The sequence below is a fragment of the Stenella coeruleoalba genome (assembly GCF_951394435.1).
Source record: "Stenella coeruleoalba genome assembly, chromosome: 12".
Taxonomy (NCBI): domain Eukaryota; kingdom Metazoa; phylum Chordata; class Mammalia; order Artiodactyla; family Delphinidae; genus Stenella; species Stenella coeruleoalba.
The window spans coordinates 23,705,718-23,733,534 of record NC_137158.1 but is presented as its reverse complement, the minus strand read 5'-3'; the positions used below and the strand labels follow the sequence as shown (position 1 = coordinate 23,733,534).

At 40.2% G+C, this 27,817-nt stretch overlaps 1 protein-coding gene across 1 annotated transcript; it reads left to right on the top strand.

The window, feature by feature from the left end:
* Positions 1-26,940, top strand: UBE2J1 (ubiquitin conjugating enzyme E2 J1). Its single transcript, XM_079939991.1, has 8 exons — positions 1-553; positions 8,755-8,828; positions 10,225-10,356; positions 12,511-12,595; positions 12,878-12,983; positions 15,594-15,723; positions 16,955-17,074; positions 23,445-26,940. The coding sequence occupies exons 1-8, from the start codon at positions 523-525 to the stop codon at positions 23,721-23,723; spliced, it is 957 nt and encodes a 318-aa protein (XP_079796117.1). The 5' UTR covers positions 1-522; the 3' UTR covers positions 23,724-26,940.
* The last annotated feature ends 877 nt before the right edge of the window (positions 26,941-27,817 follow it).

The following is a 27,817-nucleotide window of genomic DNA, read 5'->3' as shown; positions in this document are numbered from 1 at the left end:
CCTGGGTGAGAGGAAGACGACCTGGGCGCTGCTCGCTCTTTCAGATCTCGCAGCGGGCTTCCCGGGGCCGGCGAAGTGGCCCACGGCCGCGCCGCCCTCCCGCCACGAAGCGACTGCCACGTCAGGACAACTTCACAAAACCGGGGAGAGGGCGGGTGACGCAGGCAGGGCGACCGCGGCAGCGTTGGACCCGCGGCCAGACGAGGACGCTGACCTCCAGCACGGGCCCCCGCTTCAGCGACACCCGGGCTGGCGCCGGCGCCTGCCCAGCCCTCAGGGAGGCGGGGGAGCAGCGGAGGAGGCGGCGCTACCGCGGAGCCCGCGCCACTGCGGAGCCCGCGCCTCGCCCGTGCCCTCCCGCCCCGCCTGCAGTCCTGGCCAGGGCTGGGCGGCGTCCCCGGAGGTTCCTGGGCCAGGTCCGGTCGGTCCGAGCCACGCTGAGACCCGGGCGGCAGCGGTGCGGAGAGGTGGCGGCATCGGCGGCGGCGAGCCGGGAGGCCGGAGCCGGGACAGCGACCCGCCATGGAGACCCGCTACAACCTGAAGAGTCCGGGTGAGCGGGGCTGCAGGATGGGCGCGGTGCCGCACTGTGGGCGGGAGGGAGGAGTGACCCCGTACTCCAGGGCCCCGCGCCGTCGTCCCCTCGCGTCGGCCGCCGCTCGCGGCCCCGCTCCCGGTTTCGCGCTCTACGCGAGCCCGCCGCCTGCCGGGCTGGTGCAGGCCGCGCAGCAGGGCTGCCGAGCGGGCACCAAACCTGGGGACTCCCCTCAGCACCGCGACTGCCCTGCCCTCATTTTCGTCGCGTAGAGCTGGGTTATCAACTCATCCCCGAGCACAGGTGTAAAGGTGATGGCTCTGGGTAATAGTGATCATCAGCCCCTCGCCCTACCTGCGCCTTGAACACCGTCGTTAGCCCTTCTCCGTCACCGCCACCGGACTTTTATTAGCTGCTTGACCCACTCGCATTTGAGGATTTAGTTTAAACGTTCTGTTTGCAGCATTTGGGGCGAATAGAATTACAGACATAAAGGAAATGTTCTGGACCATACCAGTTAACCAAAAAGCTACGAAAACTAGTTGAGCCGTGTACTTTAGAGCTAACCATGATTTTTGCCATACTGACTAGTATGATGTATGTCTGTGTTCAGTCATAGAAACTTCTCTTTCTGTATTTAATGCCCGTGCTTCATTCACAGAAGCAGCCAAACGATCCTAGCCTCAGATTCTTTTCTGATGTATCATAAAGATGCACGAAAAGTAAGCGGCTCTCTCAGATTAAGACAGGCTTGAAACGAATCTTTGTGTTCTATAAATGGTATTCGATCTGTACCTTGATAAATTTGTTAGGAGGGAGAAGCTCCACACTTCAGCTCTAAATGATAATCCTAGGATGTTAGTGATAGTTTGACCAACGCTTGCTAGTTCTTTTTTTCCTTCCAAAGAAGCAATTTCTCAGTAAAAATCAGCAAGATTAGCATGCTCGTGGAAAGAGCTAATTGTGGATCCTTGATTTTTTAAAATAACTTAAAAACGTACAAAGAATCCAGAAAAGCCTGAGGATACTGATTGAACAGAGCTTTGTTAACCAGGGTGCTGTCAGGCTAAGACACGTTCTTAGGTAACTAAGTTTACAGAATTGGTCATAACATTTGGGGAGGCAAAGACTTTTAAAAAAATCTGGCAAAGGCCATGGGCTCTCCAAGAAATACATTTATAGGATTCAATTTCAGTGGATTCACAATCCCTGCCCCCAGCCCATCTCCTAAGAACACCAGGAAAAAAAAAAAAAAGATCAAAGAGAAAGAGGGAAAGAAAAGCTTAGTTTTAAGATTAGATGGTAGAATGACTAGATTGTTAAGATTGTGCTAGATTTTAATAAACTCTGTGGGTAAAATGTAGGGTGACTCCTTGGTCACATGGTATCAAGTTCCTTGAGACAGCTGAGGTACTTAGTGGGATGTCCAGAGAATAATGAAAATGTACAATTGTACAATAGTGCAATTTGGAATGGAGGATTGGTGGGTCCCAAGAGATTGTTGTCAGAGGACCTTGCTCAGTTTTGTTAGGTTATCATACCTGAGATTGTGGTAAGCATTTAAAATTCTCCAGAATGTTGTATGTTTCTATACTATATGACCTACTTGTCATCTGGCCGAACTTGGGTAGACATGTTTCTACTGTGTAATAAATTGCTTCCTCTTTTTGGTTTCATTTCCTCAAAGGTAGTGCTGCTGTTCTAAAAATGAAAAAAAATTTTAAAACCTTTTTTGGTCATTGTACAGATTATTTAGAGTTCATGGAAAAGGTAAATTAGATGAGATATGGGACTTATTGAATAAGTGCAGGAGGCATAGTGAAAATGTTTCCTTCCTTTGTTTTATTGTCTTGTAATATTTCGTAGGGTAATGCATGTGTGAAAGGACGTGTTTAAAAACACTGCACAATGTAAGAGATATAACACTTTTTCTCTCTATCTGATGTGGAGTTGTCTTAGCGGTATGGATGGGACAATTAAGTTAAGACAGTACAAATAACTGGTTAAAGGCCAGTGTGTTAGCATATGGATAGTAAATTTGTTCATTTTATAGATGGGAAAACATTTTTGTTTTAACATCTTTATTGGAGTATAATTGCTTTACAATGGAAAACATATTTTTTTACAGTCTTTCTGGAATGGACATCTGGCTGTGTGCAGAGCTCTGTGTGAAACCACTTCATAAGCCTCTGGCTAGCGTATCAGTACTTGCCTCTGCATCAGACTCCCTGATCTCTTTTTGGGTCCGTTCTGGCCAAAGTCGCAGGATATCAGAGTACGAAGTAGGGAGACGTATGTGTAATGAACCTCCTGTGGCAGATTTCTTTGGAAGAGCCCTATGGGTTGCGTTCAGCAGGTGATTGGCAGGCATGTAAGAGATTGGTGTAAAGGCACCTACTACCTCCATCAGAAACCTAGCAGTTATTCTATCCATGCCCAGCTGTCTACTGCCCCTTCACACTAATCATTCTCAAGCTTTAATGTCCAATTTAAACCCTTCTCCTAGGCTGTAGATACATAGAACTTACTGGTGATTTAACATCTTTACCCGAATTTCCCACAGACAAAAAAATCTCTCCTAGGTATAAAAACCCAAAACCAAACTAATCAGTTTTCTCTCCTCCCCCAAACTTGCCCCTCACCCTAATATTCCTAACCCAGGGTTTGACAGCCACCCAGGAATCCACTGGCGTCGTCTTTGATCTCTTGGTCTACTCCTTTACTCCACGCTCTACCCTGAAACACACACAAATGCATGCATTTTCACGCAGGTGCCAATACACACAGTCACATATATCTAATCCTTCGCTGTTGTCACCAGATCAATTAAAACAAAACAAAAACTGATTAGGTCACTCCTCAAATTGAAAACATTTCAGTAGCTTCCTGATAGCTGTGGATTAAGTTCAAAGTAAACTGTTTAGCTTACCCTCCTCACCAGCCTCGTCTCCTATCACTCCTGTGCTCCTTTGCATTTTTACCATCTACCCATTTTGCCTGAGTGATTCTCCAGATGGAGCAGCTCTTCTCACCTATATGCCTTGGTCCCTGTTGGAACCTCTGCTTGGAATGCCTTCCCTTTTATCCATTTGAACTTCTTATTAATTCTTCAAGCTTCTTTAAGGTTCTGCCTTGTCCAGCTCCCATAGGCAGACTAAGGTAGTCCCTATATTTGTGCATACTTGGTCAATATTTGTGTTGTAATTGTTTTCATGTCTTCTCTCACTACAAGCTTTTTGAAGACAAGAAGCAGGTCTTAGTCATTCTTCTATCTCCATGGCTCAGATATTCTTTAAATTGAATGGATACCTTTGCAGGGTCTTTGTGGGCAGAAACATGAGTCCTTAAGTATTTGCGTAAGTGCCTTCACTATGGGAGCAGGAAGATGTGGTTGGGGAGCATGACGTTGGATTCACATCCTCGATAACCTGGAGATGGATGATATCAAGATATTCATTGATACTTTCCAAAAGAGACAGATGCATGAGAGACAGTGACCTGTAAAAGACCCCTTTAGCTGGAGCTTTGTCTCAAAGCCCAGTGAGCTACCTGGGCATGTGAAGAGCGCTAATGGGAGGCCCTTAGAGCCTAGAGTTTGGATCCAGAGTGATCATGTGGCCTCCATGAAAAGGAAGAATGAGGGCAGGCATGCAGGCGCTCCCCACCCTCCTTCTCTTTCCTGGCACATCTTGTCTTACCATGGTTGGAGAGTTCCACTGATAACCTTGCAAAGAGATAAGAGAGGAGCTGGAGTGGAAGAAGTTTCCTCACTATCCATGTGGTAGCAAGAGATGGAGTATCAGGAGAGGCAGACTATGCTCTAGCCCTAGTTTCCAGGTGGTACTTTGAATCTTGACTATTCCATAGCAGTGATATTTCTTTTGGGGAGCTAGGGAGCCATGCCATGTGGCCAACTACATATGCTTATGGCCTGGATTTGAACCAGGGAGAATCATTGAGAGGGCCTTAAATCTCAGTCCATTTCTGACCTGGGAAAGAGGAAGGGGTGAAAAGGAAAGAATTATGTGACAAAATTATTGACTTTCATTTGACAGATATGAACATTGAGGCAGAATAAGATTATAAGTGACTTGTTCAAGGATTTAGAGCTACAAAATATCACAGCCATATTTTTAAAAATTTATTTATTTATTTTTGGCTGCATTGGGTCTTCATTGCTGCGTGTGGGCTTTCTCTAGTTGCAGCACGCAGGCTTCTCATTGTCGTGGCTTCTCTTGTTGTGGAGCACGGGCTCTAGGTGCACAGGCTTTGGTAGTTGTGGCACGTGGGCTCAGTAGTTGTGGCTTGCAGGCTCTAGAGCGCGGGCTCAGTAGTTGTGGCTTGCGGGCTCTAGAGCACAGGCTCAGTAGTTGTGGCGCACGGGCTTAGTTGCACTGCGGCATGTGGGATCTTCCCAGACCAGGGGTTGAACCTGTGTCCCCTGCATTGGCAGGTGGATTCTTAACCACTGTGCCACCAGGGAAGTCCCCAGAGCCAGAATTTTAATGCAGGTCTAATTCCAGAGTCCACGTTCTTTTTCACGAAGGTGTTCATAGTATATGTTGTTTCAGAAAAAATAGATTATAAAAACACTAGAAAAATCTTACGTTCTGTTTGGCTTTGTACTTTGTTTCTCACATGGTATGTGCCTGTGTGGCCCGTGGACTAATAAAATCAACTTGTGTAGTGGTTGAGCCAATGATTGTTCCTTTAAATTCTTTCCTGTAGCAATTCCGACCCTTTCATACATCTCTCTTAATATCCGTTGGGTGTTTATTTTCCTCTGTTGAACTGAGCTGAGTGACGAAGAGGCAGAGAAAATGTGGTAATGTTATGGAATGGCATAAAATCTGACCTCTTCTGCTTAATCATTTTGCAGCCTGCTGATGAGGGATAAAGGAAAAACAGTCTTCCTGGCATCTTTGATTGCTGACAGCAGTAATCAAGTTAAACTAATTAACTTCATAACAACTTCCATGATTTTATTTATATCTAATTATATTCCTAGTGATATTTTTACACGGCTCTAAAACAGGGGCTTTCAGTTCTTTTTCCGTGGGCCCCTTAGGTAGAATGCGCAGATGGGGATAAATAGTCTGAAGGCCCTTCCATGCTGTCTCTGCTGTTATGTTTTACCTATTGAGGTTCTCCTTAAACTTTTCTTTGAACAAAGGATTTTATCTCATTATCAAATAAATTTGAGAACCACTGCTTTTTTTTTTTTTTTTTTTGCGGTACGCGGGCCTCTCGCTGTTGTGGCCTCTCCCGTTGCGGAGCACAGGCTCCGGACGTGCAGGCTCAGCGGCCATTGCTCACGGGCCCAGCTGCTCCGCGGCATGTGGGATCCTCCCGGACTGGGGCACGAACGCGTGTCCCCTGCATCGGCAGGCGGACTCTCAACCACTGCGCTACCAGGGAAGCCCCCTGCTTTTTTTTTTTTGACCACGCTGTGCGGCTTGCAGGATCTTAGCTCCCTGAAGCCGTGCGCCCTGCAGTGGAAGCACGGAGTCCTAACCACTGGATCTCCAGGAAAGTCCCCAAAACCACTGCATTTTAATCAGATCCTTGGAAAGAGTTTTGTTGGGGGGAAGATAGTAAAATTCATTTCAGCTAATATTTGAGTGCTTACTGTGTGCTAAGCCTTGAGGAGACTGCAGTGAAGTAAATGTTGTTGAGCAGGAAGGACAGGTGTTAATCGCAAGTGAGATGAACTTTATGAAAGAAAAATTACAGGGTGTTAAGAGGACTTAGAGCAAGGGGACTCAAGCCAGTATCCAGGGCAGTGGTTTCCAAACGAAATAACTTAGAGAGCATTCCTGCGCTCCACTCTCCTGCCAGGACTCCTCAAGGATTTTTATTTGTCCAAATGGAAATCTCTAGTCGCTCCTCTGAGAGTGGACAAAGGAAGGTGTCAGGGAGACCTTCCTGAGTAAATTTCATAAAGGTCTGGTGGGAGCCAGACTCAATGATGAAGTGGGGGAAGGGAGGAGGAACAGCAGTGCAAGCTGAGGAATTGCTATGTAGGAAGGAAGGTCTGAAGTAGAGAGAAGGTGAACTGTGTGCGAAGAATTGAACAAAGCCTAGTTAGTGTCTGGAACTTGGCGGGAGATCGTGTCTCAGTATATATATGCGTGTTTCTAATATAGCATTCATTTATCATGCTGATTTGTATTGACTCCTCCCCCCAGCCTATAAGCTCCTTGATAACAGACGCTATATTTTATTTTGGTTGTAGCTATAGCATCTAGTATGAACTTAATGAATATTTGCTGATCAGATGAACAAATTCTCTGCGTCAGAGATGGAAAAGAATATTAATAGTTATGGAATAGGGTAGTGACTTTAGAGTTTTTTTCCAGCTTAGGAACCCTTGATTAAAATGAAATTTTATGCAAAAAGTCCTGACACATACCGAACTGTTTGGTTGTAGTGTGTGAGAGTTGCTTCTCAGTTAACCTCTACCCGTAACGTTCCAACCTGTGCCACCACAAATTTACTTTTATTGTTTCCTCTGCTTATTCATACCGAGCTGGGTAATTCCTACTGTCTTTCTTTTGGATGTCAGTACCTGACCCCTTTTCTCTTCTGTCTGCTCTCAGGTTAGGTGCCCACCTGGTGCACACCTCTCTCATAGCATGTATTGAACTGTGTCCGTTGGTTCTCAAGCAGAGTTTTGTAGAGCCTTGGGCCATCTGGTGTTTCCGTGGCTTTGCTCTCCTGCATCCTACACCAGTATCCTGACATTTTTTTAGCACCTAAAGCTTGAGGGCGAGGGGGCTGGAATCAAAGGATTGACCTTTGTGAACCAATAGGGGAGGAAAGAGGGTACAGATACACATAGGATTGTAAACTGTCATAAGCTATTAATAGTCATTGATCACGGGGCTAAAAGCCTGTGCCATGAACTGAAAGAGGCGGAAGAGAATTGAGAGTAAATAGGTGTGAGATAGTCCAAGTTGGAGGGGGTTGGGTGGAGGCTTCCTGGAGAAATGTAGGAACACAGGGTGGCATTGTGTCCCAGTGGAGATTGTTGTTAATAACTCTATAATGGCATCAATGTGCCCGTCTCTGACTTTTTAAACCCCCTTCAGTAATACTCAGCTGTTTGGGTATAGACTCCAGATAAAAAGATGGTTGGGGGACTTCCCTGGTAGCGCAGTGGTAAAGAATCCCCCTTCCAATTCAGGGGACACGGGTTTGATCCCTGGTCGGGCAACTAAGATGCCACAGCCGGCGGGGCAGCTAAGCCCGTGGGCCACAACTACTGAGCTCCGTCTCAACGAGAGTCCGCACGTGGCAAACTACAGAGCCCACATGCCCTGGAGCCCGTGCGCCACAACGAAGAGCCTGTGTGTGGCCACTAAGACCCGACACAGACAAAAAAAAAACAAGCCATAAATAAAATAAATATTAAAAAGAAAAAGAAGATGGTTGAGTTGGCTCAGTTAGAATTAAATTTTGTCAGGGGAACATGAAAGAGGAACTCCTAAGAGCCAAAAGTGTGGATGAAGAGGGAAGTGAATATAGGTATAGGTGGGGTGAAGAATGTTATGGCGTCAGTGGATTGGAGGTTTTAATTAAGCCGAAGAATCATCTCAAAAAGGAATTCAGCTAGGGCTATAGAGATTCATTGACCTCTGGGGACAGTGCCATTAAGTTAATGCAAGATAGTGGGTAGAAAGTCCCACGAGGTTGAGGATATAGGGGTTTACTGTTCATGAGCATGAGTTCCAGAGGCCACGTTTTTGTTAAATATTTTAACAAGGTAGAGTTGGACTGCCTGTGTTGGAATCCTAGCTCTGTCATTTATCAGCTGTGTGACCTTGGACGTGTTATATAATTTCTCCATGTCTCAGTTTCTTCATCTGGAAAATGGGGTTAAAAATCGCACCTATCTCATAGAGTTGTTTTGAGGATTACATGAATTAATATTTGAGTGCTACCATATAGGAAGTATATATAAGTACTTACTAAATAAAAATAGTGACTTTATGAGACTTCCCTATATATAATTTAACGTGTAACTCTTCTAGTGCCTAGCTACCATTTCCTCCCCACCATTATTACTGTTATCCCATAATTAAATGATATGCTCTGTTGAACAAGTCCTCTACACATTTTTTGTTGAAGTAGGAACTTTTTCATTAGGTTTGTAAATCTGTGCTAATCACTTAGAAAAGTAAATTTTAAATGTCTCTATCTTGTGAATTTTATTTTAGCCGTTAAACGTTTAATGAAAGAAGCAGCAGAATTGAAAGATCCAACAGATCATTATCATGCACAGCCTTTAGAGGTTAGTTTCTATCTCTGTCTTCTACATATGTATTTTAATACTTTAATATTTTAAATAAGTTTCTTAAAATTATTTTTTCATTGCTTTGAGTCATTACAGATGTGTTTGATATGCTTTATTGATATATTTTATTCCCTATAGTTCCTGAGTTTTTTGGGTTTTTTTTTTACTTTTTTTTAACCATTAAAAAAAATTGAAGTATAGTTAATTTATAATGTGTTAGTTTCAGGTGTACACTGAGTATTTCTATTAGCCATTCAGAATCAGACATTTTAGAAGAAGCAGATTTCTGGTCTCTATAAAGTGGGCCTCAGATACTAAATTAATTTTAGGTCTTCCCTCAGGAGGGAAAGTGGAAAGAACTCCAGACTCTACAGGTGGAAGACTTAGCCCCTTGAAGGGTCTCTACAGCTAGTTTGGGCTTTTTGTATGAACATCTCTACCTCTCTTCAGTCTTCCCATCCGTGAAAGGAGGGTATTTAAATGTGCCCAATCTGGTTTTCATGGTAATAGTGAGAATAAGATGTGATAATATGTGCAAGCATTTTGCAAACTATGAAGTACGTGGTTAACTGTAAGATGATGTTAACAGCCTATGTGTTAATATTACTGACCCCTTACTAAAGAGCTTTTAGGCATCTATGAGGGATAATTTTTAAAGGTTTGGTAAAACAATCTAAATTTATAGTAAATTATTTGATTATATAAATAATAATTATCACTAATTAGGATATAAGGATTAATTTACAGTTTAATTAAGTCTATAATCTTTTTTTAGATCAAATGATTTTTTAACTAATTAATTAATTAAATCTCTGTCCAGAAAACAATCAGGCATGAACTCAGAATAAATATCTTTTCAGACATACCAGAACACAAACTTTCTTCCTTGTGTTCCTTTCAGAGGCACATAGTTGACAGTAAACCACATCAAAATAATGCAAAAACCAAAAAAACAAACAACAACAAGTAAATACAGAGGAAGATTGAGATTCCAGTAAACCTAGAAGACACTCAAGTGACGAATTTTGGAATGTGTCAAGAAAGCAATTAGTCCAGGTTAAAACTTCAGGGCTCCAGAAGAGATTTTCAGAGAAAAGGAGCTAAAGTAATAGGAAATATGTAAATCTATAATCTTATTTATGAATATATAACAATGCTCAGATGTTTTAAAATGCATTTGTTTAAAAACATTTTAGCTTTTATGGGACATGAAAACTAGATTTAATAGCTTTTATTTATAACTTTTATACTTGAGACATTGTGTGCATTAGAAACTGTTCTAGCAGTATTATAAAACGTTAATTTTTCGCACCCATGTTTCTAATACTCACTGATAAAAAAAATCCAACTTTTTAATGTTCTTGATTCCTTGTTGGTTGTTGTTTTTGTTCAGGATAACCTTTTTGAGTGGCACTTCACAGTTAGAGGGCCCCCAGATTCAGATTTTGATGGAGGAGTTTATCATGGACGAATAGTACTGCCACCAGAGTATCCCATGAAACCACCAAGCATTATTCTCCTAACGGTAAGAATTCTTGACTTTTTGGAATGCTTCTGGTGTAACTCTTCCTGGTGGCTGTAAAGTGTGTATGCATACTCATTTTCATTAAGAAATAAAGTGGACCATTATTATTATAACTTTGCTTTTGGAGACCAGACCTTGGGCTGTATTTTTTTCTGGAAAAAAATTCCTAGGAAGTTGAAGCATCTGAGAAGTACTCATGATACTAATTGCCATAGTGTGGTTGTTAGGATTCAGTGAATTGTATGCAAAGTGCTAGGCTGGCACATGGTAAGTACTGAATAAAGGGTAGTTACTGTTATTGTACCTCTTAATCACGTTATCTCCTTCAGTTTCTCACGTTTCTTATGCTTTGTTCTTGAGTTTCCTCATCTTTACGTGCAGCTCTTAGAATAAGAACTGACACAGTCCTCAATAAATGTTAGCTATGTTATTACTATTTATTTATATCTTAGAATTTCTCTCCATCTTCACATATTTTATCTCCATGTAAAGGAAAGCTGTTGATCCAGTTTTCTCTTTGGTTTCCTGGGACAGTATTCCATCAGTAAATTCCTCTCTTAAGTGTTAAGCTTTTCTTCCTTCATTTCCTTTCATTTATGTGTGTTTAATTATCCCCTAACCTTGAAAGAAGCAAAAATAAAACACAAAAACCTTCCCATATCTCTGCTACCACTTTAAGCTGCAGTCTTATTTTTCTCTTCTGATAACCTTCAAGGCATGCTAACTCTAGTTTAACCTGTTGTGTTCTGGTTCCCACACATAGCACCCTGTTTAAACAGGCTTAAGACACCAGTCTCAGAGACCAGTTTGAGAAATCTCACCACCTCTTCTCAGTCTTCATCCTATTCCATCTAAGTTTAAGTTAAACATCTGATACACATGGGGTTAGCAAATGCTAAAAGAAAAGATATTCATTATCACCAAATTAATGTTGCTTTTACCTATAGTGTTTGGTGTAGTGGAAAGAGCATTAGTTTTAGAACCAATAGCCCTGGATTCTGGCCAGTGCGGTTTCCATTACACCACGGGCAGGTTACATAAGCTCTTTGAAATTCAGTTTTCTCATTTGTCAAAAGGGATGTGTATGGTAAATATAATCACACTGTAAAGTTCCTGGCATATAGAAGCTGCTTCCTAAACACTAGGTGTTGTTGAGAATTGTTAATGCTGGCAGTAGGGCTGGAGCAGGAGGCCCTGGAGGGGCCCTTCCCTTCTTTTAGTTGCTAGGTCGTGGGGAGAGCCAGGTGGTCTGAAGGGAGGGCTGGTGCGTGGGGAAACTGGTGGGGGCCAGTGGGGCAGCAGCTGTTCACCGATGATATCGTCATGTGTACTGGTTTTCAGTACTTACTCTTTCTGATTCACTTCCTCTCTTTGAAAAGTCTTCTCCAGCCTTCATTCAACAAATATTTATTAAACACGTGTCATGCACCCTGTGGGTGTGGCAGAGAATAAGTCAAATTCTCTGCCCACGTGGAACTTATATTCTAACTTCATGCCTCTTTTTCCTATCCTTCCCCTCAGTATGGATAGTCTACGAGTTCAGACTACAGCTGTTTTCTCTTATTTCTATGAAATGGTTTCAACGATCACCTCTGTGAAAGTCAGGTACCAGAAATGTATTATCTTCTTCTGATGCCAGCATGTCTGTATTTCTGCCTGCCTGCCGGACATCATCAGTAGCTCTTCTGCCAAGACAAAACTGAAATCATTCTCTCTCGTCTTTCACTTCTGTGTTCCTGTATGAAATTGCATCATCCTTCTGAGAATCACTCCCATCTCAGAGCCTTCCTCCCCAGTATCTAGTTTCTTCTCTTTTAGATCCTTCCCAGAGTCTAGCACCATACTAGACACAGAGGAGGATATCAGGACATCTTTATATGTCAGTTATTTAGGTGTCACTTGTGCAACTCAGTTTCACAAAGCTGCTACAACTTCTAAAAACAGCTTTTATTATTCATTCAGAATCCAGCAAATATTTGTGGAGTATCTGTAAGAGGACAAAAATCTGTATCCCCTTGGAGGTTCCATCCTTTTAAAATTCTCTAAAAAATTATCTTTAAAAGTTCTTTATGTATAAAATATATTTATACTTTAAAGTATAAAACATTAAACACACACATGTATAACTTTTAAAATACCTTATTTATTCCTAAGGCTAATGGACGATTTGAAGTAGGCAAGAAAATCTGTTTGAGCATCTCGGGACATCATCCTGAAACCTGGCAGCCTTCATGGAGTAGTGAGTATTTAAAGCGAATATAAATCTTATATAACTTTAGTCAATTCATAATAATAATGTATAATACTCTCCTGAGGTTGAAGCTGTTTTGGATAACTGATTTGATATTATTGAATAAATAATAAAATTATTTTCCTTGTCTAGATTTTTGCATCATTTTAATACAATCCCCTACTTGTACCTCTTCAGTGAAACCCTATGAGTCTTTTCTTTTTCTCTTTCCAGAGTAAACCCAGTTCCTTTTACAGAGCAACTTAGATTGATGTTTACTTTTTATTTCAGTAAGAACAGCATTATTAGCCATCATTGGGTTTATGCCAACAAAAGGAGAGGGAGCCATAGGTTCTCTAGATTACACACCTGAGGAAAGAAGAACCCTTGCGAAAAAGTAAGTTTTGCCTTTCCTTATTTGTTACGATCTGAATACTGTTCTGGATAATGGCTACTAGGAGATAGGCTCTGTCTCTTTGTGACTCACCTTGGTTCTACAGGATCTAGTCTTAGTTTTGCTATTTCAGAAATTCAGTTGTATCAATTTCCCCAGGGGCGACCAGACTCTAAAGAATTTGTTTCATGCTATCTAGTTTTAAAAAGTAGTTGATAATATCAACCTACAATGAGCGATACCTTCTAGAAGATAGTACTGGTCATTTATCTCCACTTGGGCAGTTTTACAGATGGAAAAGAGCCAGAGTAATGATATGTATGTAGCTTTCCAAAAAAGTTTAAAAACTCCTTGAAGGCAGGGAGGGAATCCATTTTATCATCTTTGTATCTGTAGCATCTGCCACGTAGCAAGTGCTCATTAAATGATCTGGAATAAAGCAAAGATTTTCTTTATCAAGTTGTAGTTTCCCAGTGGTATTGCCTTCTTGGTTTTTTTCAAGTACATTCTGTCTGTATAACCCAGATTAGTCATTAGATTCAGAGTAGCCTCTCCTTTGAGTAGTGCTAAAACTAATTCTTGATTTTTTTTTTTTTTTTTTGCGGTACGCAGGCCTCTCACTGTTGTGGCCTCTCCCGTTGTGGAGCACAGGCTCCGGTAGCGCAGGCTCAGTGGCCATGGCGCACGGGCCCAGCCGCTCCGCGGCATGTGGGATCCTCCGCGTCATGTGGGATCTTCCCGGACCGGGGCATGAACCCACGTCCCCTGCATTGGCAGGCGGACTCCCAACCACCGCGCCACCAGGGAAGCCCTAATTCTTGATTTTGATCATTGTCCTGTTCTGGACTTTGCTGCCTACCACCTTTCAGACCTACTATGTTAATTAAATTATAGTATATCTTACCCTAGCACAGCCCAGAATTGGCCCTCCATAGATGTTTGTTAAATCAGATAGACTTTAGCCTCGGGAAGATTTGATAGACTCCCTGTTTTATCAGCAACTTTTCTTTTTAAACCTTATTCCCAAGTTTGGTATATACCTTGCAGCTACTATTCACAAACTATAATATGTACTTGGAGTACATAGCATTTGTTTTGATTTCCTATGTCGACTTTCTATCTTGATACTTCCATCCAGTTCATTTCATGTACAAGGTAAAAAAAAAAACCAAAAAACTTTTTGTTTAGACGTCTCACTCTATATATTCTAGGTTCTTAGTCTGTGATACAGGCTTTCTAAAACATGATTTTGCATTCAACCATGGTAGCATACTGTCCTTGTGGATAAACTAATAGTAATATATTAAAAATAAACTTTCTCCTTTAAACTTCATCTGACTTCTCAGTTAAAAGTGAACACATTTTAAGGTAAATAATTTGGATACAACTGATTCTCAAAGGATATGGACAGCAATGCTACTTCTATTGAAACAAAAAACATTCATCAATAAACACTAAATTAGGGCTTCCCTGGTGGCACAGTGGTTGAGAGTCTGCCTGCCGATGCAGGGGACACGGGTTCGTGCCCCGGTCCAGGAAGATCCCACATGCCGCGCAGCGGCTGGGCCCGTGAGCCATGGCTGCTGAGCCTGCGCGTCCGGAGCCTGTGCTCCGCAACGGGAGAGGCCACAACAGTGAGAGGCCTGCGTACCGCAAAAAACCCCCAAAAAACCACTAAATTAACACAACTTTTACATATATTTTGTCTACATGAAGTTATAAATAGTATATTCTTCAAGATCTAAGACTCTTATTTTGTTGAACTAGAAGTAGGACAAAGTAGTTTTTTTAAAAGTTCAGCAATGTAACAATATATATTTCTGCATATTATACACATTTACTTCCAGTCATACAAATAAGAAAATAAAAACATACAGAAACAAATTAATATTAGGAAATAGTCTAGTTAGCAGGCTTATTTTGAGCCTCTACTTATTATAATGAATGATGAATTTCAGTGTCTGGATTTTCCACAAGTTCTCTGATCTTTCAAGTTGTACTACTATTTTGATGAGTAGGGTTTGTGAGTTTTTCCTTGGAAATGTCTGTAAATTCTATTTTATTTTATTAAAAAAAATTTGTTTTTATTTGGTTGCACCGCACGGCTTGTGGGATCTTAGTTCCCCTACCAGGGATCAAACCCGGGCCCACAGCAGTGAAAGTGCCAAGTCTTAACCACTGGACTGCCAGGGAATTCCCGATTTGAGCTTTAAAATGAACTTTTTACATAGACTTAACATAGGCTTGTTATGTGTGATCTTGAGGACAGTGTAGTTAAACAATTTATATGTTTTGTCTTACAGATCTAAAGCTTACTTTATTTAGGCAGTATGTTAGGAAAAAAAATGAAATCTAAGCCCTAGTTTGTGTTGTTTTTAAATTTCAGATTGTTAAAATTGAGGTATAATTGACATGGGTTTTTTTAAAAAACAGTTTAACTTGTGTATTTGTCTCAGAACTATAATTATTGCCAAAATTGTCTAATTTGCATGTAGATGAGTGTGATACGGAATTGTTGAGTGATCTTTTAAATTTAATCATTCAGTATTTGACTGTCTTGGATTAACTTTCAAGTATTTGATTTATACCCATCAAAAAATTACTTCTTACCAGATCACAAGATTTCTGTTGTGAGGGATGTGGCTTTGCCATGAAGGATGTCCTGTTGCCTTTAAAATCTGGAAGCGATTCAAGTCAGGCTGACCAAGAAGCCAAGGAACTGGCTAGACAAATCAGTTTCAAGGTACTCTAAATTTGTAAATAAATTCTAATTCTGTAGCCCTTTTGTTTATTGCCAACTTTTGGACAGAAAGTAAAGCAATGTAGTTCTGTCTCACTGAGATTTTTACAAATAATTTTTTCTCATTATAAAACTAATAATATATATTCACAGAAGCAGCATTATTATTATAGCATAGTAATGGTTAAAACCTAGACTCTGGTATACTGTGCCAGGGTTCAAATCTCAGCTTTGCTGCTTATTGTTAGTAGGACATCAGGCATATTACTTACATTGTACCTTTTTCTCATCTGTGAATAATAATGGTACTTGTAGGATTCTTATGAGAATTGAGTTGATGCTCATTTAAATGTATTGCATTTAGAACTGTCTCTGGTGCTTAATAAATTTTGAACTATTATTATAGAAAATATAGATAAACAATAAGAAGAAAATAACAATCATGCATAATCCCATCGCCAAGAAATAGCTGTTATTAATATTTTGACATGTCTCTCATCCTTTTGCTCTGCATATAATTCCTTCCGGAATTTAATTTTTAGCTCCATCAAAAAAAGTCAACCTGCCTTAAGCAACATGCTGCCTCTTCCCTTTTCTCCCCTCTCTACATCTTGTATATCCTCCCATGTCCAGTTCTTGGGAGAAATTTTCCCTTCTGTTTTACTGCAGTGCCTGGAAGAGGAGGTGGTTAATAAATGTTGGTTATTTTCTTCCTTCTGAGGATTCCTATTGTGCTTAACATTACTTCTCTGAAAATCTTAGGGCCAGATGTCTTTTGTACATCAGAATTTCAGATTTTAGGAATATTAAACCTATACTAACATCCATAGTGGGATCTAGGGCAGCACCCCATAATCAAATCTATTAATATCTCATCAGCAAACCTGGGAATATTTACAGTAATGTGCGATCAAGACTGTTCATAGCCTCACATGTCAGACTTTGCCTGAAAACTACAAAAATCTTTAGTTTTTAGAGCTTTTTGGAGTGGATCGTGAACCAGAAGTGTTAGTTTTGTTCCTCACCAAGTAACGGCTCCTTGAGAATGGGTATTGTCTACTCTTCCTAAAATATCTAGCACAGTATTGGACACGAATGAATGCTCAGAGCTTAACTGACTAGTTGATATTAAAGTACTAATTAAAATAAATCCAGGAGAGGACTTAGTAGGTTGTGGGTTATTCTGTACATCTCCTCTTGTGACACTGCTCTTGGGTGTATCTTTTTTTTGTAGGCAGAAGTCAATTCATCTGGAAAGACTATCACTGAGTCGGACTTAAACCACTCTTTTTCACTAAACGATTTACAGGATGATATACCTACAACATTCCAGGGTGCTACAGCAAGTACATCGGTATGGCTCTTGTCTTTTATATCTATATCTATATCTATATCTATATCTATATCTATATCTATATCTATACCACTGTCATTATTTGCAGTAGAAGAGGCGATATCTAGATGAAATATCTGAATATTTTGGTCCTCCTAACAGTTGGGTTCTAGCCTAGCTCTCCCTCTAGTGAATTATAGTATCTTGGTTTTTTTTGTTGTTGTTGTTGTTGTTTGCGGTACGCGGGCCTCTCACTGTTGTGGCCTCTCCCGTTGCGGAGCAACAGGCTCCGGACACGCAGGCTCAGCGGCCATGGCTCACAGGCCCAGCCGCTCCGCGGCATGTGGGATCTTCCCGAACCGGGGCACGAACCCGTGTTCCCTGCATCGGCAGGCGGACTCTCAACCACTGCGCCACCAGGAAAGCCCAAATTATAGTATCTTAAGCAAGTTATTCATATCTTCTGAGCCTTCTTTTTTGTTAAATGGGGCTGGACTAAACAAATTTTAGGTCCTATTGTCCTTCCAGAATTCTATGACTTTTCTGAAAAGTTAGTTTCAATATAGTGCTAGACTCTGAATGAAACAAAATATACATACATTAGCTGCTTTCTAAATAGGCACTCTATCTCTGGAAGGTTTGTTAAGCTGCATTAAGGCACTGACTTAAAGGCATTAAGGCAGTGACTTAAAGGCCTGGAGTCAAAGATTTGCCTTAGACCATCTCTGTCCAGTACGGTAGCCACTAGCCACATGTGACTATCTAAATTTGTATTTACCTTATTCAGAATGAAACTAAATTAAAAATTCAGTTCCTTAGTCACACTGGCTACATTTCAAGTATTCAAGAGCCACATGTGGCTAGTGGCTACTGTATTAGACAGCATAGATACGGAACATTATCATCTCAGAAAGTTCTGTTGGACGGTGCTCCCTTGTACATAGTAAGTGTCTAATAAATAATTATTGAATGAAAGATTACACGGATGCTGTGGGTCTTATTAGTTGTGCCCTGACCTATTGTCTAAACATTAGTGGGCTTTGGTCATTGGAGAGACTGATTAAGAAACTGTGACTGGACTGTTGCTAAATAATTAAGATTATGGCGGAAAACACTGACTTTCCTTTCTTTTTTTAAATTTTTTAATAAATTTATTTATTTATTTTTGGCTGCATTGGGTCTTCATTGCTGTGCATGGGCTTTCTCTAGTTGTGGTGAGCAGGCACTACTCTTCCTTGCGGTGTACGGGTTTCTCTTGTTGTGGAGCATGGGCTCTAGGCATGTGGGCTTCAGTAGTTGTGGCACACGGGCTCAGTAGTTGTGGCTCACGGGCTCTAGAGCGCGGGCTCAGTAGTTGTGGCACATGGGCTTAGTTGCTCTGCAGCATGTGGGATCTTCCTGGAGCAGGGCTCGAACCCGTGTCCCCTGTGTTGGCAGGCGGATTCTTAACCACTGCACCACCAGGGAAGTCCCTCCTTCCTATATATAAGAGAGGAACTGTCTTTTTCGTAACAGATTGTTTGGTTGAGTAGCCACATCTTTCCCCCCTGTCCAGTTTATAGAGGATTTTAAAGGGTCAGGAAAATTGAAATAGAAGCTGGGCAAATACAGATTTTCCTTTTACTCAGGAATACTTATTATAAAGTGGGACTGAGTGATCTTCTCCCATTCAGAGAGTGAGATGGGCAGAAAGAAGTGGATTGGAGAAAGCAGGGGAGAGGGTACTCTAAAGGAAGTTTTTGGAGGACTGGAGATGGAAGTATAAGAAAAAAGTGCATGCTAAGAGTTAAATCATTTTTATGTGTTGCCTATGTAATTTCATGAATTACAGAGAAATATAGTGAATTAATTTTAGTCAGTAAATGTTTTAGGCTGCAGTATTTAAAAAAAATTCAGGGCTTCCCTGGTGGCGCAGTGGTTGAGAGTCTGCCTGCCGATGCAGGGGGTGCGGGTTCGTGCCCTGGTCTGGGAGGATCCCACATGCCCCGGAGCGGCTGGGCCCGTGAGCCATGGCCGCTGAGCCTGCGCGTCCGGAGCCTGTGCTCCGCAACGGGAGAGGCCACGACAGTGAGAGGCCCGCGTACCGCAAAAAAAAAAAAAAAAAAAAAAAAAAAATTCAGATTACTTTTCACCTTTAGAATTCTAATCGTTATTTATTTATTGGCTGCGTTGGGTCTTCCGTTGCTGTGCGCGGGCTTTCTCTAGTTGCAGCGAGCGGGGGCTACTCTTTGTTGCGGCAAGCGGGGGCTACTCGTCGTTTCGGTGTGAGGGCTTCTCATTGCAGTGGCTTCTCTTGCTGTGGAGCACAGGCTCTAGGCATGCAGGCTTCAGTAGTTGTGGCACGTAGGCTTAGTAGTTGTGGCTCGCAGGCTCTAGAGCGCAGGCTTAGTAGTTGTGGCACACAGGCTTAGTTGCTTTGCGGCATGTGGGATCTTCCTGGACCAGGGCTCAAACCCGTGTCCTCTACATTGGCAGGCGGATTCTTAACCACTGCGCCACCAGGGAAGCCCTCTAATTTTTTTTTATATCATAAATAGTTTTTTTTTAAAATAGAACCATCCTATTCCAGAGAGGAGGAGGGTAGTAATCATTTTTCACCTATAAGGACAGTCTCCTAATACTTGTGATGTATTTAAATCTGTCTTTAGTCTATTTTAAATCTATGTCAAGTCTCCTGTTGCATATTCCAATTATACATATTCCAGTTGTAATTTATTTTATAATTAGTTATTTATTGTCTATCTCCCTTCCCAGAATGTAGGCTCCTTGAGGATCAGGGCTGTCTTTCTACTGCACGATATCCCTAGTGCTTGGCAAAGTGCCTTGTATATAGTAGATGGTCAATCGGTATTTGTTGGTTGAATAAATGAATCTTAGGATTGGCACTTTAAAAAAATACTAAAAAAATACTAGGAATACAGATAAAGAAGTCAAGAAGTTTAGTAAATTAGATTGCACAAACAGTAGTTTTGTTATTGCAGTAGTCTTTTCCATTTTGATTTTTTTTCTCATTTTTTCTTCCAGTTTTATTGCAATATAATTGACATACAGTACTGTATAAGTTTAAAGGGGTGCAGCATAGTGATCTGACTTACATACACCATGAAATGATTACCACAATAAGTTTAGTGAACATCCAATATCTCAGAGATACAAAATAAATGAAAAAAGAAAAAAATATTTCTTCCTTGTGATGAGAACTCTTAGGATTTCCTCTCTTAACAACTTTCATGCATAACAAAGAGCAGCGCTCATTCTATTAATGGTATTGTACATGACATCCCTAGTACTTATTTATCTTATAACTGGCAATTTGTACCTTCATCCATTTCCCCTACCCCCAGGCCCATGTCTCTGGTAACCCCAAGTCGGATCTCTTTTTCTATGAGTTTGTTTGTTTTGGAAGTTTAACTCACCTACAACACTACGTTAGTTTGGTGCACAGCATGGTGATTTGATATTTCTATACATTACAAAATGATCACCACCCATTTAGATTTTAAAGTACATAAAGCAGAACTCTTTTTCGTAGGTATAGGTAATTGATACCAATTCTGGTTAAAACAATAAAATTGCATACAGTTGCAAATCTAGCTCCTAACTACATTTACATACAGATTATCTCAGAGTGTGATTATATAATTTGATCACTGTGGAAGTAACTGAAACCTCATTTTGGCTGGGGATAGCTGCTTTACATGCAAGTGTAATATAAATTCACTGAGATGTTATACATCAAATCCCAGATAAGGTATGTTTTTTTAGCCTTGAGGGGGCGAGAGATTGCCCAAAGTCTAAATACAGCAGATAACATCAGGCCATCTGTTTATTTGATGCAGATTTTTTAGCTATGTAGAAATGGGAACAATACTGATGGTCGATTTATGTTTTTCCAGTCTATCAGACATTTTTCTTCTTCCCAGGGATTGAGGTTCTGAATAAGCCATTTCATTTTTTGTTAAAAAGCAAACACAAAACTCCCTCCCAGATGCTATTCTAGGTTACTATAGAAAAGCTTTTATATATAACAAGGGACTTATCTGTGACTGTGATTTTTTTATATATATTTAAATGTAATTTAATTAAATATAAACATCACATACTTTTACGTTCCCAGAAATATCACTTCATCTTAATGAAGGAAATGGAAACTGTTATGACTTAAGTCTTCATTCTGTGATATGTGTGTTTGAACAAGTTTAGGCAAACAGCAGAGATTTAAAAGTCCTACCACCAAACCTCTGGCATTTTGAAAATGCTAAGGCCCACTTGATTCTCCATCTGCAGTTCAATGTGAACCACCAAAATTTAGTCCAATTAGTCCTTCAACTCCAAATAATCATACTAATAAAGTTCTGAAAAGCAGCCCTAAATAAAGTTCTGAAAAGCAGTCCTAAATAAAGTCGTGACTTTTTTTGTTACCTAAATCTGGAGCCTTCAAAGGGATATATCGATAGTAATATTAATAATGACTAACATTTAATAAGCAATTGTGTATCCTAAGCACTTTATATCATTATCCTGTTTAATCTTCTCACCTACTGAACTGGATCGTATCCTTGTACAGGAGAGGGAGCTGAGTCTTAGGTTAAATGACTTGCTTAGGGTCACACATCTATGAAGTGGCGAAGCCAGCCTAGTAATGATAAGACTCCCTGTTTTAGTCAGGTATATGGGCAGGATAGTGTTCTCCCCTCAAACTAATGGAAAAAACAACATGTATAAAATCAAAGCTTTAGGATGAGTCAGTCTCTTATGCTAGTTTCTGAATTGATACTACCAGCTTGTTCTTTTATTTTCCTTAAGAACCCATTTCCCTGTAAGCCCTGAGTACTTTTGCTCTATCAGGCACTTTTGTCTGCTTGGCTGAATGGCTGGAAGAATGGGAGATTTCCCGCGGAATGTTGTAATAAGTCATTACATGACACAGTGCGGCAACATTAGACATCATAAAATGTAACAGCTTTGTGTATCTGCTCTTCAGTGAGCACCTTGCTCCTGAGCCCTGGAGTATGGACGTCCAAGTTCATGCCCCTCTAACTCAGCATCGGCACTTTTAGTTTTAACTCAGAGTGGGTAGTTCCTTTCTGCCTCTGGGTTATGGGTCACTACATGTGAGTGCTTCCAAAGGATAGTTTTTAGAAACTCAGATTATTTAAATCTTTTAATGTTGGGGTGCTGTCAGAATTAAAATGTAATTTCTTCTGCAGGTAACTTAGATCAGCAGTTTTTCCCTATGTTTACAGTTGTTGCCAGGACAAAGCTCATTCTCTTACCTTTAAAAAAAAAAGGTATTTGAATTACATTATTAGATTCCTTTTTTTCCTAAATATTGAAAATTTCTATCATGAAAAGTATTTTCGTTCAATACTTTTTTTGTAATTACTCAATTTAAAAAGTTATTCTGAATAAAACATACATTCTTATTTTTTATTTGAAAGAATGTGTCTTGACACTATTATAATCAGCATAAAGTTGTTTTCAATATAAGAAAGACTGTTGGGTTATTAGAGGTAGAGTTAAGGTATCTATATAAATAAAGTGGAATTCATATTTTGTAGAGCTTTCTTGTCTATAGAACACATTGACGATTTTGAATCACTGGGTACCACATTGTGTTTATGCTTTGACCAAGCGTTCATTGAAACGATGGAAAGCAGTTGACATCCAGTGCTTTTCAGGGGGATACACTGAGTCTCCCCTAACCACCTCCACGTGTTTCTCAGCACATACCCAGGGCACTCTTGACAAGAGTTCATGCCTTACGTTCATAGAATAACACAGTTCAAACACACAGTAAACAGTTCTTCTAGACTTGTGTTCAATTCAGTTGACAGGGATTGTGAGAAATGATAAGCCTGGTTTGAAAACCACATCTATTTTTTATAACAATATTATTATGAAGAACATATGGTTTGAAATTATTTCCTATGTTCTGTGATTGTTGATGTAATAAGATAACACTGGGGGAAGAACACTGTTGCGAGTTGCCCTTTAGAATATAGCAAATTTTTATGTAGAAGTGGGAATCAAATTGCTTCCCTCCTTGACTCTCCTGAAAGAAGGGAGGTACCCAGATGCCTAGCAGATACTGTTTGAATTGCTGCTGGAGGAGAGTACAAAGCGATCTATGGAGAATATGGGCAAACTCTGTCCTTGTCTTATTTGTTGCTGGTAAATCCCTCCTCTACCTGGTGAGCACTCAGAATAAATTGTGTTGCTGGCTTATTCCGGGGGGTGAAGTACCAATCTCAGCATTCAGAGAATTCTTGGTAGTTTTGCCCTTAGTCATATTTAGCGCTCGGAGATTCCTCGTGCTGTTGAAGAGCCTGTATGTACGTATACAAGTGTTCTTTGCCAGTTTCAAACAAAATGTGTTAAAATTTCATAGTGTGGAGTCCAGAACACCTTAGCAGCGTCCCTTCAACAACCTGCCCAACCTGTAGCTGAGGATACCTCCATGAGCCCTCGACAGCGCCGGGCCCGGCAGCAGGGTCAGAGAAGGTCGTCTGCTTCACCAGCTGTGACCCAGGGCCGGCCGCCAAGAGACCACCACACTGATCATGGCGGATCTGCTGTACTGATCGTCATCTTGACTTTGGCATTGGCAGCTCTTATATTCCGACGGATATATCTGGCCAATGAGTACATATTTGACTTTGAGTTATAATATTATTTCGTGTCTTAAGAGCTGTGACTCATCTACTTCATTAAACATTCTGCATTGGGTATAATCTAAGAATTGTTTACAAAAAGATTATTTTGTATTTACCCTTCATTCCTTTTTTGATCCTTATAATTCAGTATAAATAGAGCTAGACATTCAGACTGTGTCCTGCTTAGTATAAGGGACTGGAAGTCAAAGTCCCTTGTCTCTCTGTATGACCTGCTTTATAGGGAAATAACTTATTGTTGTTTCTCATGCCTCAGCTTCTCTTTATGTAAATTTGTGATACTTTTCTGTATAGCCCTTTAAACTTTTTGGATAAAAAATGGTATTTTAAGTTCCAATGAGTATTACTAGTTACTCAATACCATTTATTGAGTACTCTGTTTCTACTTAATGTAGAATGATATAGGGATAAGAGTTGAAAAAAAAGGGAAAATAAAACTCCTCAAATAGCTTGCTTAAAATGTATTCACATGAGACATACTGGAATTGCCCATTCTGTGACTGACGTTGTGTCCTAAACATTCTTCGGTGAAAGTAAACTATTTTGGTCAAACATTTCTGAGGAAATGAGATTACATCATTATTATTGGATGTTACTTGAAGAGGGAATAATGCTTTGTAACCACTTTGATATGCTGTTATCCCCTTCTCTCCAGTTCACACACAAGATTTTAAAAGAAAGAAGGAAAACAACCCTCCGTAGAGCTTTGATTTAAGGAAGGAAGGATCCAAGCCAGGAAACTGCTTGATTTTCTTCCACAAGTTAAAGGGGAGGATCTTAAGATTGGAATGTTTGCTGTACTTTGAATTGTATATCTTTTGAGTTGTATTATATGCCTAGCTTTATAATCACTATAAATTTAATTATTCCAGGAATATCATAATATTGAAATATTTCATGTACCATTTTAATATAAAAGCTCAGGGCCCATGTTAACAGTGATAGAAATTAGAACTGCCCACCTAATCAAAGCCCAAGAGATAATTTTCAGTGCAAAATCAATATATCAATATATATCCATATATTTATTGATATATTGATCAATAAATCAGTATATAACTTAGTGCTAGCTAGCTCCACAGACTCTAGTAGATAATTTTATCATCATAAATAATGCCTGGTGAGAACATATAATCACAGAAAAATGTTACCTTCAGCATGTTCAAGAGCAGCGTTGAGGGCACTCTTGAGGGTATTGTTAATGAAGATTTAATTTTTAAATACAGGCAGTCCCCAGCTTTCAAATAGGTTATGCTCTAAAAGTGCATTTGTAAGTTGTTTTTTTTTGTTTGTTTTTTTACGACTCAGTGTTGTAAATCATGTTTAGGTTCTAGACAAGGCCACATTAGACAAAATCCATTAGTCCATAATGTATCTTGAATACTTAGGGGAATGGTATTTATAAAGTCCTTATGTAGCTTTAACTAACTGAAATTATGGACAAGATAGAAACAATTTGTAAAATGATTTTAAAGGCAAATTTAATTTTTACTCCTGCTCTGATACGATTTTGGTTCTATGAACTATCAGACACAATTTGTTTTCATCTTATAGCCAGTTATGTCTGCATCTAAAATAAGAACGTATTGTATACTACTATATAATACACAGTTTTCTTAAATTTTAATAGATTGGCATTTTTAAAGTGTTTACAGATTGTTTCTCTTATATCTACAGCTGAAGTTGGTAAAGTCTAAAAGGCCCAAGGACTTTATGAAGACCTCGTATGTCAGGAAAATTATAGGTTACCATTTTATACCTTTATTGCCATGAGAAGGTACATTCTGAAGTCTTGGTTTGGAATGTAAAATATTAGAAATATTGGTTCAGTGGTAAGTGGTCTCCTAGCAAGAGGTCACTGACTCACGGGGGAAGACCAGGTAATGTTATCACCTGAGAAGAAGGAAATCCGCATTCTCTCAGCCTATCCTGAGGTTAATCGTGTGCTAGGAACAATCTTCCTCTCCATCACACTGAGCCAGCCTCGATCTATGTGATCTCGTTGCATGTTTCCGTGGTGTGTCTATACTTTAAAACTGATTAAGCCAAGAAGATTTCACGTTCTACAGATCTTCCTCTATCTGAGTTGCCTCTCTTCTTTCACCCATCAACAGCCAGGCCATCTCCTTCTTTGTGCTGTTTTTTTTTGTTTGTTTTTTTTTAAGTACCTGATACACGTATCTGAAAGTGGCATATCTTTTGCTTCTTCCCTTTCAGCTCATATTGCTACCTGAAACTCCTTAAGTTGTTGATCTGGCCCCCATTGTGGGGTTAATGAACAAAACTGGCCTTTGGAGCCATTCTTACATCCCGATAAAGGGCCTCTTCAGAAAACTATTATTTTTAAAGCCCCAGTTTAACCCCTTATTGACAGCATAAGGCCAAAACCGGACGTGTGATCTGGTAGGTAAAGGCTTAGGACTCCTTCAACCCTCAGATTTAGGTAACTCATGGCTTTTCCTTTGACCGACATAGCACATATCAAGGTGGTTAAAATAGCATATGCTTGAAAAGATAAATAATGTCTGTTTCACCTGCAACTGTTTAAACCAATGAAACCTTTCAGATTTTATGTATCGTGGGGCTTTTATGTAGCACTTTATATTTTCATGCTGCTTATAGTTTTATTCTACTGAAATAAATAAATTTCATCAAAATTCTCAACTACTTTTTTTAAAAAACCTTCAAAAATTGTTTATTATTTTGACTATGAAAACATAAAATTTCCTATTTCAGGAGAGTAAGAAATCGTTTTGTTCTTTTGGGCTGTGAATAAACTTTCTGGTCCTTCGAGACCTCCCATTCTTATAGAGCAGAATCAGTAAACAGGCAGACCTCACACAATTGGACGTCGTTGTTCAGAAACCTAGGCTGAAGTACTGAAAAACTTATATTGTTTTATTACTTGCAAAGAAGTATATGAAAGGTGAATGCATTTAGTGAACCTGAGTTTTAACAAAGAAAAATGTGTACGTTAACATGTGTACTCTGGGAATTCCCTGGAGGTTCAGTGGTTAGGACTCTGCGCTTTCACTGCCCAGGGCCTGGGTTCAATCCCTGGTCAGGGAACTAAGATCCTGCAAGCTGTGCGGTGCAGCCAAAAAAAAAAGTGTACTCTTAACAGGCATTGTGGGAGGCTGTAATTGCTCCAAAGCTATTTGCAGTGCCTCTTTAAAAGTTGCCTTCAGAACTAGTTTGAGCTGCTCAATAAAACCAGTGACTTTATTCATACCTGCTTTTGAGTTCTTTATGTCATTTGGTCTTATCTCCTGTTCATCGTACCTCCTTGAATATTCTCTTGCATTTTTCCACTTCTCTTCATGCTCACTGCCACTGCCCTAATTAGCCATCATCTCTCAACTAGTGCAATTATCTCTAACAAGTCTCCATTCCTGCCCCACTCTGCACACTGCAGCTGGAGTCTTCTCCAGTGCGTGGTACAGATCTGATCCCGTCTCTCCCATTGCTCTTAAAATAGGCCTGAACCCTTGATGTAGGACACAAGGCTGTGTGTGACCAGAGTCCCACCTAGCTCTGGCCTAATCTGGCTGCAGATGCTTACTGGGGCCTTTCCACAGCTCTTCACTTGATCCTCTGTCCTGAGAAATAAACAAATGTTAAAGTTATACACCCACTGCCTCATACCACATGCAAAATTAACCCAAAATGGATCTGAAACCTTAATGTCAGGGCAAAAACTCTTAGAAGAAAACATTGTCAATTTTTGTGGCCATGGGTTCAGCAGTGGTTTCTTAGATACGAGATCAAAAGCACAAGCAACCAAAGAAAAAGTACATAAATTATATTTCATCAAAATGAAAAACCTTTTGTGTTTCAAGGAACATCGTTAATAAAGTGAAAACACAGAATGGGAGAAAACATTTGCAGATCACATATCTGATAAGAGACTTGTATCGAGACTAAAGAACTCATATCTCAACAATAAAAAAGATAAATGACCTGGTTAAGAAGGGGCAAAGGATTTGAATAGACATTTGTACAAAGAAATACGTGAATCGGGCTTCCCTGGTGGCGCAGTGGTTGAGAGTCCGCCTGCAGATGTAGGGGACATGGGTTCGTGCCCTGGTCC

Bases quoted from the DNA above. Each gene is read 5' to 3' on its own strand.
- UBE2J1 (XM_079939991.1), top strand. From the start codon at position 523: ATGGAGACCCGCTACAACCTGAAGAGTCCGG. The intron at 10,357-12,510 runs GTAAGAATTCTT...TTTATTCCTAAG, and splicing joins CAAGCATTATTCTCCTAACG to GCTAATGGACGATTTGAAGT. The intron at 17,075-23,444 runs GTATGGCTCTTG...AAAATTTCATAG, and splicing joins GTGCTACAGCAAGTACATCG to TGTGGAGTCCAGAACACCTT.